This window comes from Parus major, chromosome 9 (genome assembly GCF_001522545.3).
Source record: "Parus major isolate Abel chromosome 9, Parus_major1.1, whole genome shotgun sequence".
Taxonomy (NCBI): domain Eukaryota; kingdom Metazoa; phylum Chordata; class Aves; order Passeriformes; family Paridae; genus Parus; species Parus major.
The window spans coordinates 6146255-6164396 of NC_031778.1; the positions used below are offsets into that span (position 1 = coordinate 6146255).

Genomic DNA, 18142 nt, shown 5'->3' on the forward strand with positions numbered 1-18142 from the left:
TAGCGTTGCACAGCTTAGAAGAGAAACATGGGGCAGTAATAGCCAGTTGACATAGCTGAGAGTGAAGAGAAGTCTGGTTCTGGTCATGAGAGCCAACTGGCTGTATCCTTGTATTTTGATTCTTGCCAAGCTCCTGTTCTGTGGTTTCTTCTAGTATTTAGCATGCACATTATATAGGTCAGTGGGCATTAGTTCCAGAGCATGCATCTGTCTGCAACTTGGGCATAAATGAACAAATACCATTTGTCTGCTTCTCTTTTGAAGACAACAGTATGCACAGATGCTGGCTCAGCAGCAGAAGGCAGCCCTCTCATCCCAGCAGCAGCAGCAGCTCGCTATTCTCCTTCAACAGTTCCAGGCCCTGAAGATGAGGTGAGCCAGCTCAAACTTGAACTGAATTCTGTTCTTCCTGCACTCTGGTTTGTATAGAACAAAAATTTCATCTTGTTAGCTGTCTGTCCTAGTTAAGTTTGCTCATATTTTAGGATTATATATGTTAAAGATGCTAATAAGGATATAAGTATGTTTCAGAATAATAGGAAACAGTTTCAGGATATGGAGTACTTCTTTATATATGTAATCTTTGCCTCAGAGAGTGTTTATGGAAATGAGGAGTTGAAATTTATCTGTCTGACAGATAGGTTGTGCTGGTCACCAAGGAGCTTTGCTGGTTCTGCAGTACTGGATGCTTGTTCCTCAAACTGGCCTCTAAGCAACTAATACAAAACTGTAGCTTAGCCCTTAACTTAACAGCAGGGGTGAGATCAGCAAGAACTCTGCAAGCAACTACTGTTGTCCGCATCATATTTTTGTTTTAAATAGAGGTGTGGAAGGAAAGCAGTATGTTACAAGTTACTGAATCTCATGCGTGTTCAGAGCACTCCTCTCCCTGGAAGTGGCGTGTTGACTCTTCCTGTTGGTATTACAGAATATCTGAACAGAACATGATGCCACCTGTTACAAGGTCTGTGTCAGTGCCGGACACTGGCTCAATATGGGAACTTCAGTCAGCTTCACAGCCTACAGGTAAGGTGCTTAGCCTGGGTCAGGTCTCTTGGGAAAAGTCCATGCATTAAGAATCAGCATCTTTGAGATGATCCTTCCCTTTTTGACGTAAAGTGAAATTATTTCTGCATCATGATGTTTAACTGGATCAGCCTGCTTTGCCTTGAAGTAGAAGTTCCATTTGAGAGCGGTGAAGAGTATGGTAATTTTTCCTATGGTTATGGGCAGTCTAGATCTGAAGGGATTGTTTTATTTAAGGACATTCTGCTCTGATGGGAGGAGCAGGAATAGCTGGTTCTTCTGTGGAATTTCATAGGAAACCCATCCTTCCTTCAGTCATGGACAGGCCTTGTTCTCCAGGAAGATAAGATGGCCCTCTACTGACTAAGGCAAAAGTGTTAATGTGATTTTAGTTCCTAAAACATAGTAACAGCATACACAAGATTCTCCCCTTTCATTCATGTTTTGTTCATGTGCTTATTTTTGCTTGTCAATGTTTGTTTTCTTTACTATCTAGTCTGGGAAGGAAGCAGTGTCTGGGATCTGCCCATTGATACTGCAGCTCAGGGACCAGCTCTAGAACAGCTTCAGCAGCTCGAGAAGGCCAAGGCTGCAAAGGTCAGAAACTGTTTTGTACTGTAAGAAGTTGGGATTGCTCTTCTTCAATGTAATTGTGGTTCTTGAGCCAGTGGAAGACCGAGCTCTTCAATGGATGGTTTTGACTAGATTTTCATGGAAAACACCATAAAGAGATTAGGGTTTATAAAAACAAGTTATGAAATCCTGGTGGACAGCTGTTTGGAAATTATCACTGTGGAGGTACTACTGACCTCTGAAATAATGGTTGTGTTCTACATTTGTGATTAAAACCTCTTCACTAGCCACCTCTGTTTTAAACTGAAATCATGAGCTGTCAGGCCAAACCCTGAGTTGAGACCAGGTAGTTATACTCTTAATCCTTGTGATTTTCACCAGAACTGGCTTGGGGAATCATAAGAGTCCTGTTTCCAGGGTTATTCTACATGTACTGTAGTATTGAATTATTTTTGTGAGTTTGAACCTGTATGACTTTATCTGTTTCCTGAAAATTACTATTTTATGATGACTGCAAAGCAATTCACTACTTGCTTCCAAAGTCAGAGGGTATTTTGAGGAGCTGATGTAGAAAGACTGACTAGAGAACTGGTGTTTGTTACAAACAAAAATTGTCCAAAATTGTTTTAGACTGTTTCAGGAATCTGACCTCAGTAGGCAGCTAGCTGATAGGCAAAATTGCAATTAAGGGAGAGCATCTGTCAGAGGCTTCATCTATTAAGCTGTTACTATAATATCAGCAGAGTTGCCCTAAGAAATGGTGTAGGAATACGTTACCTGCATCTGAGTATAGTTTTATGTGAATTGTAGCTAGAGCAAGAGAGGAGAGAAGTGGAAATGAGGGCCAAACGAGAGGAAGAGGAGAGGAAAAGGCAGGAGGAGCTTCGGAGGCAACAAGAAGAGCTACTTAGGAGGCAGCAGGAAGATGAGAGGAAACGACGGGAAGAAGAAGAACTGGCCCGCAGGAAGCAAGTGAGTTTTCCCCAATGTAGTTAATCTGTAATTAATTATAATATCTTATAAAACTCACTTTAAGAATCCTGTGGGGTCTAAGTAATCTTTGGTAGGTGTGTATGAAGACAGTTTTAATATTTTTCATGTGAGTATATTAAATTATGATTCTTCCGTTCTTGATTTTTTTTTAAGAGCCCAAACTGCAAGCTGAGAAATGGGCTTTGATGCTTCACTTTAAGATAGTTTTCTGTTTGTGAGCACAGGGCCTTTATTCCATGTGGAATATTCCCTCTCAACTTTTTAATGCCAATGTTAGACTTTAGTTAGTTGCCCAGTTAGTGCATGTTTTGATCTTTATTTCCCATTTATGCAGTCAAGTGTTTTATTGAGGATATGTTCTGGAGTAGATGGAGCTTGAGCAGCTGTTTCATATGAATAAGAGGTAGAGGGGCTATATTGGACAAAAAGTGATGTGACATTCAGCTTATTTTTCCCTTTTATTTTTAACTTAGTAAATTATGTTTTTTGAGTAAATTATTATCTGGGTAGGAGAGTCTGTCAGCTTTTTTACTTGAGTTGATACTTGGGAAAGGAAGGGATATAGTTTAATCAAGCATGTCTTAAAAAGAGTTACATGGTCAGTGTTGCAGTAGGGGAATGAATATAGGAATTGTAGCATGTTCTTAATCATCCAAGACTACAAAATAGAGACATTATTGTTGGGCATTTTTAGCACGTACTTCTGAATTCTGTATGGAAGAAAATGTAGTTGTTCCTTAAGTGTTGCAGGAGGGAGAGACAGTGAAAGTTAAAGTTTTCATTCTGCATGTAAAGGATAAGGGCAAGCACAAGGCTGAATTTACTCACTAAGGAGTTAGTCAGTAAATGTCCTGAAAAGTACCACATGAATAACAGGCAAAATTACTGAATAAATCTGTCCTTTATAGTATTTCTTATGAGCTTAGGTAGGCAGTTGTAAAGCGTGTTCCTGCTGTAAGGATCAGATACTTCTGAGGAAGCCTCTAGAATCTCTGGTTTTGTTTGGAAGTTCATTGTAGATCTCTGTTCACTCAGGGTTTGGGTTTTGTCCCAGAAGGTCTATTTTAATTGGTACAATATGATATGTAGATAATTTCATGGTATCTTTTGGAATCAAATCTGCAAATAAATGGCTCCTTGCTTTAGTGTGTCTACTTTGCAGGAAGTCATTATGCTGTACAGAAAAGCATCCTCCACTTGAGGTCAAACTAACATTGAAGCAATATTATACTCAAAAGTTTTAACTTTTGAGATAGATTGCTTTAGATCTGGTTCAATAACAAGAACACATTTTTCAGCTGGTAACTCAATTTGTGTCATCTGTGCTGGCTTCAAGTAGACTTGGGTTGTTTCTTTTCACTAACAGTTTTGCCTCTGTGTGTAACAATGTCTGTTAAATTCCAAAGTTTTGTTGTCCACTTTGGATTTGTACAGTTAACAGTCTGACTCTCCCGTTCTGAGATGCCATGGGAAATAACTATTTACACGAAGGAAGCAGAACGGGCTTGAAAAGCAGTAACAGCAAGTATTTTAGTTCATTACCAATGCAATAATTGCAACAATGCTTAATTCTGAGCAGTACTGTCTTGAAAAGGTAACAAAGAGTTTAAGCACTTCTCTGGAAAGAGAAAATAACATTGTATTCTGTATTAAAAAAAAGAAACTGGTCAATATTTGAATCTGAATTCTGTACTGAAAGGCATTGTAGAATCAGGGATGAACTGATTTATTAGCATGGATTTATGCAGAGGAGATGATGCTTAACAAATTTGATTAACTTCTTTTGAGGAGATGACAGTGAGAGCTGAGAGGGGTGAAGCAGTAGACTTAATCTGCCTGGACTTCAGGAAGGCTTTTGATGTAATACTGCATAAAAGACTAGTATATAAGGTTAGTAAATATGCTGTTGATGGTGAATTCTAAATAAAAAAAATAACTAATAGAAATTCAATTCTGTAGGATGAAATGTCATACCAAATGTTGAATTCAGTTCTGTTCACAGTTTTCATCGATTACTTCGCACTCTAGAATTGCAAACAGTAATGCCCAGCTTGTGTAGCTCCTCCTGTATTTTGTTTTTGTCTCTGGCCTGGTATCTTCTATTCTGTAATAATTGATTGCTTTCAGGAACAAAATTGGAGGTTTAATAACCAGCTAATAATTGTTTTCTCTGAATCATGTCTTTAGTTCTCCCTATAAAATACCTGTTTCAAAGAGGAGAGCAAAATGATTTGTGAGCCCTGGTAACATAGACAAGTAGAACTGCAGGTGTTATCAATTACAAAAAATTCTCTATTTAAAAATCCAGAGTCTATTGAACTGGGGATTGCTGCTTAAGGATTTTTTTTGTAATATTACAGATACTTTAAAAGATTTGAAATAAGCTGTTTGTACAGCAAGATGCATATGTTTGAAAACAATTACTAAGAAGGATTCTAAAGAGCACTGGGAATGTCTTGGAACAGGAATCTATGAACATGGGATCACTAAGAGCCAGAGGATTCCCGTACCAGTCAGTGGCAGAAAGCTGGAGAGCTTTGAATTTTGGTCACATGCTCAAACAAAAACTTCAAATAATAAGATACAAAAGTAAATATTAAGACAACATTTTTATAGCTGTGAAGAGTCAGCAAAAAGGCTGTCTTGCCCAGCTTTTCATATCTTAGAGGTTTTTTTTTACCTTTGTGTCAGTAAAAAAACACTGTTCTACTAGTTCTGTAGGGGAGAGAAATTTTTCACTGATGTTATTCAACAGTGTTTCTGCTGGCATGCCTGAGCAAAGAGATCTGTACAGCTTTTTTAATGGCAGTTCTAGCCTCATTTCCCAAGGGGAAAGTAGTGCTCATCTCTCCCAGGTACTGCATGCTGTGTCAGTGAGAGCTTCCAGCCTGGCTGGCACTGAGGACTCCTGAGCTGAGATCCTGCTCTGTGGTCTCCAGGCAAACAAAAATGACTGGCACCTCCAGCCTACTCAGCAGCCTTTTCAATAAAAGATACAGTATGCAGAAATTTTTCAGCACTTGTACTGGGGACACTTGATTATTGTGACTTGACTACATGTGTCCAATTAATACAGTTAAAGGCCCAAATTTCAAAAATGGCTCAGGTGGCATGTGTTGCACTTGAAGATGATTTGATTAATGAGAAATGAATCACAGGCTATTGTTCTATGTCCAGCTACTGGAAAAGCACACTTACTGCACTTACATTCAGCACCAAACCATTTGAGATATTCAGCAATATGAATGAATTTGTTGGCTTGCAGCTAGCAGCTGTTCAGTACCATGGAACTGCTTAGAAAAGATGTTCTGTCTACTGACAGTTTTGTTGCAGGCATCTGAAATTCACTGTCAGAGAAAAACCCAGGGAACTGTAGTGTAGTTTATCTTTACTGTGTGTACATGAAGCTTTGGTGCCAGATTGAATAAAAGGGTCTTAGTTTTCACAGTTCACTTCCTTGATTTACCAGAGTTTACATCCATGCTGCACAATTAATCACTGATCATCCTATGAATATTGCTTATAAAAAATGGTAGGGGTGTGATTGCTACAGTGGGCATTTAAAAAAAAAAACAACAAAATTATAAAAGCTTAAAAAGGTTCTGGTCCAAAAATGAAGATCTTCAGGTTGAGCTGGTAGGGTAAGTCAGACAACAGAAGGGGTGAAAAGTAGGGTAGCCTTAACTCAGTTGCTGGACATCAGAGGTCAGAAAAGGATGCAAAAACTAAGGCTTTTTTATGCAAGGGAAAGTCAGAACTGGTGGAAGAGGTCCCCAGGTGGGATCCCATTTAACAATATACAGGAAGCTGCTTGTCCCTATTCCTCAAAAAAAACCCAAGTAGCAGACTGGAAAAATGTTTGTTGATAGGAAAGGGTGCTAATGTTTAATTTTTGAGTTAAGTAAATTATTTTAGTACTTAGAAAACAAAATATAATTTGTTGGAAGCTATTTAAATAATTTAGGGAAAACCAAAAATCAAAGCCCTGAAGAGGCCTCTGTTACCCATAATATATAAATAGTTTAGGGGAGAGCCCAGTCAAAGGCCTTGAGACCTCAGAAGTAGCTGTTCTTGAGTGTACTGGGCTGTGTCAGCTTCTTTCTGGTCTCTGGAGATATGGTTTGAGTTTTGTAGTGCTCATGAAAGTCAGAAGCTCCTGTAAGTAGGAAAATCTTCCAACTTAGAGCTGACAGCTGCCCCCTCCCCCCCAAAGGAGTTAATGATACCCACACATTAAAATATTTATAGATCTAATGTCCAGCTTCTAGTGCTGCATAGTGAAAAGAGGAATCTCACCTTTTGTTGTCATTCTCAACACCATTCTTCTTAGAATCAAAGACAGGCAATTATGTCTTCTGTTTTCCATTAAAATAATTTATGTAGGAGATGCACATTATATCAGAAATATTTGTTAACATGTAGGTTTGTCGTGCTTAATGCAATGTTTTGGTAGAGCTTAGTTTGGAGCTAGGGAGCTTTTCTTGAGGCTACTCATTTGGCCAGACAATGCTGTAATCTGTGTTCTGATGTGGTTTGTTGATAAAATGGCATTTATAGACTAATATTTTGTTCCCAACTCCAGGAGGAGGCCCTGAGGCGACAACGAGAGCAGGAAATTGCACTAAGGCGGCAGCGGGAGGAAGAGGAGAGGCAACAACAGGAGGAAGCACTTAGGAGATTGGAGGAGAGAAGAAGAGAGGAGGAGGAAAGACGTCAGCGAGAGGAGTTAATTCGTAAACAGGTGAAAAATGGATGGCAAAAGGGACCTCTGGCAGCAGTACTTGAGAGACCATCAGTTTTGATGTCAAAAGGTCAAAGAAAGCAGAGCTTGCAGACAGTATCGAGTTGAGTGAAAAAAGGTTGTTTACCTGTATCCTGACTTCAGGCAAAACAATCAGAATCCAATATGCCCTTAGATAAAGAGATTTGGGTGGGGGTCAGTGTTCTCCCTTCACATTTAGCCTTAGGAATGGCTTTGCAGCGCAGTATTTGTACTCGTTTTGAGGCAGAGTACAGTATCAGATTAAGTTTGTTTTGAATTAGCACCCTCTGGGCCTTTACTTTATCTTCAGTGTCATCTGAGATGATTAATTTTGGTGGTCTTCCTGTGCAATGCTAAGTCTGTATCTACTACCAGAGTTTCAACTTTCTTTCTTACTAACAGGATTTTTTTCTCCTTGGGGTCAGCATTAGAAATCCCTATTGGGAAACTTGAACTTCCAGTCCCCTAATTGATATACTCTCACAGTCCCTTGATCAAGCTAATCTTGAAATGTGGTTGGCTTCACACTAACTTGCAGGTCCATTTCAGAATTCCCAGTTAGTGTTTTAAAATGCCTTTTCAGGGTCCTCCTGTGTAATGTGTCCATCACCATTTCTGTCATTCGTTAGCAGAAATGTCTTTTCTGGAACTCTGGTATTGAGTAATAACAGTAAACTCTCCATCTTTGTCACCTGTCTCTTTTTTCCTGTTATTTTTGCCAAGTTTTATTCCACTGAAAGTGTACTGTAAGTAGTATAAGCAAGCAGAAGCTCAGACTGAAAGGTGTGTATCTAGTAAAAGGAAAGTAGTAAGAAATTAGCTGGTGTGAATTATGGAGATGTCATTCTCATCCAAGTTCTTTGGAGCAATGGGAAACATGTATTTTTAGGGAATATAGACTATATTACTTCATTACTGAGAAACGGAAAGGTAAATAAATAACCCAAACAGCACAGATTACAGATAACATGGTCCCTGTCTGTTCTGTCAGAATATGAGTGCCACAGAATTAAGTATTTTAAATTCTGCGAAGTCTCCTTAGATTTTATTCCTTTCTGTGTCCCGGGAAGGAAGAGGAGGCCGCCAAATGGGCGCGTGAAGAGGAGGAAGCTCAGCGGCGGCTGGAGGAGAGCCGGCTGCGCATGGAGGAGGAGGCGGCCCGGCAGCGGCTGGAGGAGGAGGAGCGGAAGCGCAAGGAGCTGGAACTCCAGCGCCAGAAGGAGATCATGAGGCAGAGGCAGCAGCAGCAGGAGGCTTTACGGCGGCTGCAGCAGCAGCAGCAACAGCAGCAACTTGCACAAATGAAGGTAACCTCTTCCTGCAGCTTAACTTCCTTTCAGCTCAGCATGGAAAGTTAAAGCCACAGCTGCATTCAGGGTGGCCTGTAGTAGCTTGGGCAGAACAGAGATAGATGAGCTGTCTGGAGAGGAAGAGGGTAAAGAGTTGATATGAGAAAAAGGAGAAGGAGAAGTTACAGATTAAAACCCCAAAATGTTCTGTCAGTAGAATCACACTGGGAAGGCATCACACATAGGCACACCTGGCTTTTTGCCACAATGAGCAAGGGCCCATGCAAAGTTTCTAAAGTCTTTGAAATCTAAATGAATTGCTTTTTTTCTGGTAATGATGTTACATTATTCTTGATACACTGTGTCAATGACTGATGTGTCATAAGGCAATTCAAAGAATGTACCATTTATATTTTCTGCATTTTCATACATTCTTATTATACCATTTTGTACTTTATAGGGTTTTGTTAAACTTTAAAGGTGGCCTTTCTTTTCCCCTGGGTTTATACCGTTTCTTCATGATTATACTCCAGCAGTATTCTCTAAAATGTTTTGTAATCCTGATGATGTATGTTTTGGCTCAGCTCCCTTCATCTTCAACATGGGGTCAGCAATCAAATTCAGGAGCTTGTCAATCCCAGACCACACTGTCATTGGCTGAAATCCAAAAGTTAGAAGAAGAACGAGAACGGCAGCTCCGAGAAGAGGTAAACACTGACAGCAGCGGAGTGCAACTTGTTAGAGGGGACTCAGCTGTGGGACTGCTTAGCTGTCACTTCAGTTATTAGAAGGAATGGTGAGGATGAGGAATGTTTTTTTGAAATAGCATAACTCAAAATCCTGTTCTTCAGGCATAGGTTCAGAAAGCACTTGTGTGGAAATTTTCATGGCTTCTTAGTACAAGAATCTGAAAGGGAAAACTGCAGCCTTTTAACCCTGGGAGTGTAATATATTCGCAAAAGAGTGCAGTTATTTCACATCTAAATTCTAACATGTGTGAAGATATTCATGAGACCAGGGCACTTAAAGGGAGAGTGGGTTGAGGGGGGGAATAAGAGGTGGTAGGAGAGAAGGTGTTCTTCCAAGAAGCTGACTGCAGTCATCATTTGATAAATTTGGTCTGTCCCAGGCTAATAAACAATTTGTATTCACTGTTTATCTCATGTCTCCCTTTTTGGAGGAACTGTAATGGCCCAGGACAGTAATAGGTCAGCCAGACTTCTCTAGAAGAAAGTGGATTCTGTTTAAAACCAGTTTCCAAGTTAGACTTTTGAATAAAGTAATGATCATCTGAAAGTATTTACAAGCACTTTTGTCTTGAATGCAACAGCAAAGGCGCCAGCAGCGTGAACTAATGAAGGCCCTCCAGCAACAGCAGCAGCAACAGCAGCAGAAATTGTCAGGCTGGGGTAATGTCACCAAACCAACAGGCACCACCAAGTCCCTGCTGGAGATACAACAGGAAGAGGCAAGGCAGATGCAGAAACAGCAGCAACAGCAGCACCAGCAGCCAAACAGAGTCAGAAATACCACGGTACGATTGTTTATTTAATCAGTACATGGAGGAAAGCAGCCATGCCAGTTCCCTCTGTCTGTTCATGTCTTTTCTGCTGGGTCTGTGCTAATAACCAGCATCTCTTTGTTATTTCTCAACAGCACTCTAACCTCCACACCAGCATTGGGAATTCAGTGTGGGGCTCTCTAAACACTAATCCCAGCAACCAGTGGGCATCTGACCTAGTCAGTAGCATCTGGAGTAATGCCGATACCAAAAACTCAAACATGGGTTTCTGGGATGATGCAGTGAAGGAAGTGGGACCTCGTAACTCGACCAATAAAAATAAAAGCAATGCCAGCCTCAGGTAGGAACTTGGGAAGGAGCTTTTGCAAACAAAGACTGCCACTCCTGGCATGATAACTTGGCACTTAGAACATGTTCACGTGTTTTCCCTTTGTGTCATTCAGGATCTGTTTTGACAACAAAAATAGCTAATAGGTGACCATTCACAGTTCATTTTGTCACCTGGTTAGAAAATCATTTTGTTCTGCAAAAGTGTTTGCATCTTGTAAAATAGTCTTACAGTGTCACACTGTATACTGTACTATGGGTAAGCCTGGTAACTGATAATCTAATTCTATGTATTTTCTTTACCTCAGTAAATCTGTAGGTATTACAAGTAGACAAAACAAGAAGGTAGAAGAAGAGGAGAAGCTGTTGAAATTGTTCCAGGGGGTTAATAAAGCCCAGGATGGATTCACTCAGTGGTGTGAACAGATGCTTCACGCACTCAACACAGCCAACAACTTAGATGGTAAGAGATGGAAAAGAATGGGGGGGGGGGAACAATATCTATTCTGTTTCCTGACCAGAGTAGTTCTGAGGGATTTTAATGACATCAAACCAATGTTTCCAATGCACTTAGCAAAAGAACATAATTAAATAGCAGCCAGAAGAACTGACTGCGTTTTAGGTTTTCAGTGTCCTAACTATAGCAAATCAGTGGGATTTGAAAAAGTTCTGGAGTCTGTCAGCCAGAGCCCTCCTGAGGATTTCTGGTAGTCATGGAAGCATTATTAGGCAGATAGATGAGGATCTAGTTTCATTCTGCATTGCGTGATGGGGGTTTATTGCAGAGAACTAGACCAGCAGATATTTGACACAGAAATCTGACATTGATGTTAACTGTATGTGTGTGTTTGCTGTCAGCATGCACTTGCTCATGGTCTGCCTTCTTCTTGCAGTTCCCACGTTTGTTTCTTTCCTGAAGGAAGTGGAGTCTCCCTATGAGGTCCATGACTACATCCGAGCCTACCTTGGAGATACTCCTGAGGCCAAGGAGTTTGCCAAGCAGTTCCTCGAGCGCCGTGCCAAACAGAAAGCCAGTCAGCAGCGGCAACAGCAGCAACAGCAGGTAAAGGTGCCTCTGCTCTTCCTGGGGACTGTGAGGCTGGAGGGTCAGCACCCCTGCTGGATTCATCAGCATCCTGGCCAATGCAGACAATAAAACTGCTTTCCAGTTTTTACCACAGGATCAAGCTTCCTTTGTGACTTAACAGTTGAGGCCAACTGTAGGTCAAAGAGTGTTTTTGCATGGTGATCTGGGAAATGCTGTGGGAAGATGAGGTGGATACATCACGTGGATATAGGAAGGATTTTGGGCTCTCTGAATATTTTGTGTATAAATAAGCCAGACTTCACTGTGCTCTGTAATCTTATCCTTAATTTGTTCTCTAGGATTCAGTGTGGGGGATGAACCACAGTTCGCTACATTCAGTCTTTCAGACCAATCAGAGCAACAACCAGCAGTCCAACTTTGAGGCTGTGCAGAGTGGGAAGAAAAAGAAGAAACAGAAAATGGTTCGAGCAGATCCCAGCTTGTTAGGTCCGTTTCAGTTTTTAAAAATTGATGTTTAATTGGGCAGTGGTGGTTTGCTTTGGGGAATTTAGAGGATTCTTATTGACCTTAAATGGTAATACTGAATTTGAGTAGAAAAGTTGGAATGTCTTTAGAATATTTTTAGTAGTATTATTTATTTAATGATGTGAAAAATTCTGTACTTATGAAAAACTTTTGTCAAACTTTCCCTTATGTAATGGCCTCTTTGATACCTGGGTTATTACCTGGAAACCTCTAAGTAGTTCAGGGATGTCAGTTAAATTCCCTTTCCTCTTTTGAGCTGACTTAGGCTATTTATTGCTTTAATGCTGATTCATTCTTTGAAGAAAAACATTTTTTCCTTTCTTTTTTGAGGAGCAGCTTTCTGAGGTAGCCTTGGCCTTGCCAGATTTTTCCAGGAGCTAACCACTACCCTAGTCAGAAAAGACAGCAAAGTTTGAAGTGATCACAGATTTTCAGCTGGAGACTGTGGAGATGATGACATCATTAGTAGTCCTTTATTTATTTATTATGTTCTGTGTCTTAATTTTTACATGAGGCTAGTTTTAACCATCCCCTGTAGCACTGATGGAATGGAAAAGTTTCTTTGAAGTAGCTTTTAAGGTACAAGACCATTGTGTGAGTGCATGGACACTGTGGGGTGATAGGTCACTGTTGTGTTCGTGTGGAATAAATATATCTGGGTTTGTCCCCTGTGTGACAGAGAGGAAACCAGGGCACTGAACTGGGCCAGGCTTTTTTGTGCTGCTTCTGCTGAGCCCAGTTGCTGTAAAGCAGATAGGTATTGTCCACCTGAAGTCACTGCTTTTTTAAGGCACTAGCAGAACCCTGCCTTTGATTTTTGTCTGTCTTCTATTTTTGGTCTCACCAAAGCCAGTACTTCAACTACATCAGTGATCTCTGCACTGGTGTGTATGGAACTTCTCAGTGGAATCCTGACTTATGCCCACCCCAAGGTGCTCATCCACTGAGTCTGACCTGGGTACTCAGTTGAATATATTAACAAACCAACTGGTGTAATGTGAAGAAGAAATCACTAAATACAACTTAAAAGTTCCAACTGTAAAGGAAGTAGCCCATGCAGCTTTTTAAAAACATATACACTTGCTCTTTTACAAAATAATTTCAGATGCTTTGAGGTCACACTGCCACATGAGGGAGCCAGAACAATTTTCCTATGCCTACAGAGCATTTCTTATCCCTAGAAGTGTGAGGCAGTTGGTTGTCTAGCACAGAGCAAACCAATGTAGCACTCAAGACACTGAAGTGTCAACTTTGTGTTTAGTAGCCTTACACAGGGAAACTCTCCCTGTTCTTATACTCCATATGGGGTTCATGGAGCTCTAAAAAGGGGATTTCAGTAAGAAAGCTTCATTTGATTTATTTGATTTGTTTCCTTGTTGAAAGTGTTTTCACTCTCTCACACTTTCCTCATGTGCATTGTAACCTCAGCATATATGGCTAAAAAGTTGTGTAGAAGTTTGGGTACATCTCTAGCCACCTGCATGGCCCTGGGTAGCTTTGTACATTTTCATGTTGTACTCATGAGATGGAAGTTTGTAAAAAAAGCATGGAAATAGATGTAATTGGTACTAGACTTCATAGGTACAGGCAGTGAGACTTTAAAGGGTGAAATTGCTCACAACTCCTGAAGCATGAGAACACGATTCCACATGTGGATTCCAAGTTCTCAGAATGCCCGTTTTTGCTTCTCAGACCATGTAAATATGGTGCTGACAGCCACTTCCAAGAGCCAGTTGACTTAAGCGTGCAAGATGTTAAAGAGCCATGTTGCCACCCTGTATGGATGTGTCTCGTACTAGCTCTGCAGGTGACATTTTTTAAATGGAACTTGAAAACAGTCTTCTGATCTGGTTTTAAAGACTAAGTGATGCTTGCTAGATATACAGTTAATTATCTTCAGTTTATTCAGGAAAAAATCAGTTTGTGTGACTGCATCTGTAGCCTTCCTGAGCTACCCCTAGATTCTTACTTTCTCTTACATGTGGTACTGCACATAACAGATGCTTTGTATCAAGTACGCTTTGCCACAGCCAGATTTTTAACCGGTCCTTCTTGGTTCACAGGGTTTTCAGTGAATGCTTCATCAGAGCGGCTCAATATGGGAGAAATAGAGACTTTGGAAGACTACTGAGCATGTGCAAATCAACTGGCTTTTCCTGCATCTGTTAACCATGGATTCTCCGTTCGGACATCGTACTCTCCACCTTGTGTTGTTCTTTGCCTCGCAGTGAATCACAGGATCAATCATCTCAGGCTGCTTCCTCTGGCCCCAGCAAACCCTTTCTGCCCAGGACTGCACAGGCGTTGTTCCTACTGTCAGCCCACTCAAGTGGACTTGGTTCAGAGTCCCGGGAGGGTGGGAGTTAGGCTTTGTTTCCCAACAAGGCTGAATTGGGCAGCAAGCTTTCACTGTGCTGTGATTCATTCTGCTGACATACCTGGAAAAAAATCAATTGGGATTCTGCAAAGCATTGCTTCCTTCTCCTGGTTACTCTTACCACATCCAACATGTGCAGTCATATGGAGAGAGAGAGAGAGAGAGATTGAGAGAGAGTTTGTGGTTAACAGATGTTGGTCAAAACCAAAATGCCACACAGATACTGACTTGGCTGCTCCATCAGGGCAAGAGGTGCTCTCCTGGCCAGGAGCTACATTCATAAGCTACCCTTAGAAACTGGCAACAGGAGAGGGGCGGTAGCGGGCACAGATTAGCTTGGGTTGGTTTGAAGTTGCACACCCCCTGCCAGCCCTTCTCAGCACATAATTTTTGGAGGGAAAGTTCAAGTCTGTCTTCATTAGGTGGTGATGCTGAAGCTGGTGGAGTTCCTGTCATCGGCATTCTCCAGCCTTCCTGGACAAGTGGGGACTTCTGCTCTGGAAAAAGGGGGGTGGCATCTCTTCTTTCAGGCTGAATTTACCCCTTAAGTGCTACCTTCAGAGGGTTAGGACCAGTTTATTTTGAGCTCTTTTCCTGCAAATTTGTCTCGTTTAAGAGACAGTGGGATCTTTACAGTGTGGATCTGTAGTCTCTGGAGAGGGTGGACCCTAGCTTTCAGAGACATGCCAGCAGCCTCAGCTGGTTGTCACTTGAAGCAGTGCTTAGGTATCGAGCAGAGATGCCCTTTCGTCATGGAGAGAGACACTGGAGGATGAAGCTTTGTGCAATGATGGCCCTGCTTATCTTCTACACCTTAAAAGTACTTCATGCACCTTCACTGGGATCCATAACATCTTAGTGTTTATGGAGTCATAACCTTCCTCTCTCACCAAAAGATTAACACCACCTTCCCTGCTCCACGTAACCACCCACCCCCCCACACACACCGCAAACGACAGAGAAGGAAAACTGCCAAATGCACTTAGTTTGAACCCCCCTGGTCCCATCTCCCATCCCCAGAGGGGTGTAACCTGCGAAGGGAGATATGCTGCAGTTTTGGTGGAGTTGTATAAAGGTGTCTGTTATTCTGTCATCACTGCCTAAAGAAAACAGTTTGAGTTGCTCAAGAGCAGTTTGGCTTTGGATTTTATTTTGTTTGGTTTATTCATTTTTTGGGGTCACCTTCCCCTCCTCCTCCTCTCTCTTCCCCCGTCCCCAAACATGTACAGTAACTATACAGAGACTGCTGCAGACTTGTATATAGTTTTTGGATCCAATAGCATGGAGAGACTTGGAACTGTTGCAAATCTGGTCTCCCTGTCTCCTTTGCTTTGTAAATTCATAAAAGGGGGAAGAGGGGTAGTTAAAATGTTTACAAAACTTTAAACTCCCTCTGAACTTTTGCCAGTGTGGGGGGGGAAAAAAGAGAGAAATAAAACCTGGTTGTATTATATCTGAGAGAAAACTTTTTGCTTGCTTTTGTCAAAGCTGAGTATTGAGATAATTCCTGGTGCTAAAACTCACCTAAACTTGACTTGCATCAGTTTTCATCAAGAAACAACAAGCAAATACACAGGATGTAGAACAGCAGCTGCTGCTTTATTTCTTCCCTGGTGAGGAATACTGGTTGGTTTTTCTACTTGATAATTTTAGAGTTCAAATAAACACCAGTAAGTTGATATTGGAAATTTCTAACAAGAAAGCTTTAATTTTCCTCCACTGTCTGTAGAGAAACGTGTGCATTCATGCTGGTGCTGTTTATGCAGGGGAGATCAAGCCATGGCTGGTTTGCTCTTAACACAAACACTTGGCCACAGAGCCTCCTTTGCCAGTCTGTGCCCACCCCATGCACTTCAGTGCACTGCCCTAAATAAGAGGTTTTATTTCTCCCCTCAGCCTGAAGTCCACAGGGATACCTTGTAGGTTTCTCTTTTTAGAGTTATTTTCCTTTTTTTCTACTTGTTTTTGTGTGGAAAATCCCAGTAAAGGTAATGGTAAATGTCCTGCCATTCACATGACCATGGAAAATAAGTATGCTAAGGCCTAACTTACACAGTAGCCTTGCACAATGTCTGATGTCTGAGAGAACAGTTTGTGTTTTAGGCTGATAACCTGACTTTGTTTTAATATCTTCTCTTTTTAGCATATAAGGTGTGTGGTTCATAAGTGCTTTCTGTTTTTTTACTGGTATGATCTAATTTCTACAAGCTAATTTTGGACTGCTCTACACTATGTTACAAGTAACAAAAGCCTGTTAGTTTGGAGCTCTGCTGGGAAGCAGGAAAGGAACAGCTCTTCTATTGCTAAATGAAATTGCAGAAACGCAAGCAGGGAAAATGTGCAATAATTTGTCAGACCTTGAGGACTTCACTTGGCTCCTGAGAATTTGTAGATAATGGCTCAGTGGGGAAGAAATACTGTTCTTAATGCTGAAATATTCTGGTTTCTGTGTTTAGTACTAAGGTAAGGTGGTGGCATGTACAGATTGTTTGCCCAGGTGATTGCCTCGTCACCTCCTGTGACAAACAGGGCCCTTTTAATGTAGCAAGTCATTTGGATCAGTAGGGATGGAGAGAATAGGGACTCCAAGAAACAAAGCGAGCGCTGCAGAAAAATCTGAATCTGAAATTTAAGACAAAACTACTTGTGTCATACTTTCAGAGCATAAAGAACTGACATTGGAGGTGTTTATGTATTCATTACATGATGGGAAACCATGAAGTATTCATCATCATATCAGCTCCAAAACACTAATGAAATTTCTTCTGTGACAATCAGCTGAAGTGTTCCCCTTTTTATAGACCTTTCCCCTTTCTTTGTTGCTGCAATTGTGATTTGAAACAAACCTGGGTTTTCTATGTTGTGAACTGCCATGAGCCCCCGAGGCAGGCAGGGACAGAGTGGCAGAGGCTGGTGGGAGGAGGTGGTGCCTGAGCAGTTGGGATTTGAGGAGGATGCCATTGCCTGCCAAAGGCGACTTTCCTGGAGTACTTGACAGCACTTCTGAGACCACCCATGGCTCCCAGGCTAGCTCTGTAAGTATTCCACCCAGGAACAAGGATGCCATGGAGCTGCTCTGGCTCCGCGTCAGAGCACTTTAGCCTCAGAAGATTGAGGCCCTTGTTCTTTGCTCTCCACACCCTGCACAGTGAGGGAGAGCAGAGCCCTCGAATGGGCTGCTTGGTCTCAGGCTGAGCTGCCCCAATGGCTCCTGTGTTACTTTCTGTGATTTGGGATGGCCTGCCCGAGGGAAGGCATTCCAGGAGCATCTTCATGGCCTCTGGGAAGGGCTCACCAACAGCTGCTCATGTGTGCAGTGGCCTGGCAGGGTCCTGATGGCTCTGCTTTGCTGCCTATGGGGTTTTAGGCACAAGTTTGGGAGGGTGGAGCTGCCTTTGGGAGGAGGTGTGCTCCTGGAGCCAGAGCAAGGGAGGCTCTGCTGGGCTTTGCACTCTCTCTGCACGGTTGCTTTAGCAAACTTTTTTCACTTTTTTTTTTCTCTTTTTTTTTTTCTCTTTTTTTTTTTCTTTTTTTTTCTCTTTTTTTTTTTCACTTTTTTTTTTCTCTTTTTTTTTCTCTTTTTTTTTCTCTTTTTTTTTCTCTTTTTTTTTCTCTTTTTTTTTCTCTTTTTTTTTCTTTTTTTTTTTCTCTTTTTTTTTCTCTTTTTTTTTCTCTTTTTTTTTCTCTTTTTTTTTCTCTT

General features: G+C 41.3%; 2 protein-coding genes across 22 annotated transcripts in view; both read left to right on the plus strand.

Moving 5' to 3' along the window:
• GIGYF2 (GRB10 interacting GYF protein 2) overlaps positions 1-15893 on the plus strand; it is a 75390-nt gene extending 59497 nt beyond the window's left edge. For 12 of the 20 annotated variants that reach the window (XM_015637156.3, XM_015637162.3, XM_015637163.3 and 9 more), the window contains 14 exons: positions 265-372; positions 929-1026; positions 1523-1623; positions 2410-2571; positions 4381-4482; positions 7175-7333; positions 8425-8661; positions 9228-9350; positions 9974-10177; positions 10300-10505; positions 10801-10955; positions 11386-11555; positions 11879-12026; positions 14129-15574. In XM_015637156.3, coding sequence (XP_015492642.1) covers positions 265-372; positions 929-1026; positions 1523-1623; positions 2410-2571; positions 4381-4482; positions 7175-7333; positions 8425-8661; positions 9228-9350; positions 9974-10177; positions 10300-10505; positions 10801-10955; positions 11386-11555; positions 11879-12026; positions 14129-14196 — 2041 coding nt within the window. In that variant the 3' untranslated portion in view covers positions 14197-15574. Of the gene's footprint in view, positions 1-264; positions 373-928; positions 1027-1522; positions 1624-2409; positions 2572-4380; positions 4483-7174; positions 7334-8424; positions 8662-9227; positions 9351-9973; positions 10178-10299; positions 10510-10800; positions 10956-11385; positions 11556-11878; positions 12027-14128 lie in introns of those variants that run through there. The other 8 variants (XM_015637167.3, XM_015637168.3, XM_015637174.3 and 5 more) reach the window with 5 other exon arrangements.
• A 230-nt stretch (positions 15894-16123) lies between these two features.
• SNORC (secondary ossification center associated regulator of chondrocyte maturation) overlaps positions 16124-18142 on the plus strand; it is an 11045-nt gene continuing 9026 nt past the window's right edge. For both annotated transcript variants that reach the window (XM_015637201.1, XM_015637202.1), the window contains exon 1: positions 16124-17477. The gene's annotated coding sequence lies outside the window, so the exon portion shown is untranslated. The remainder of the gene's footprint in view (positions 17478-18142) is intronic.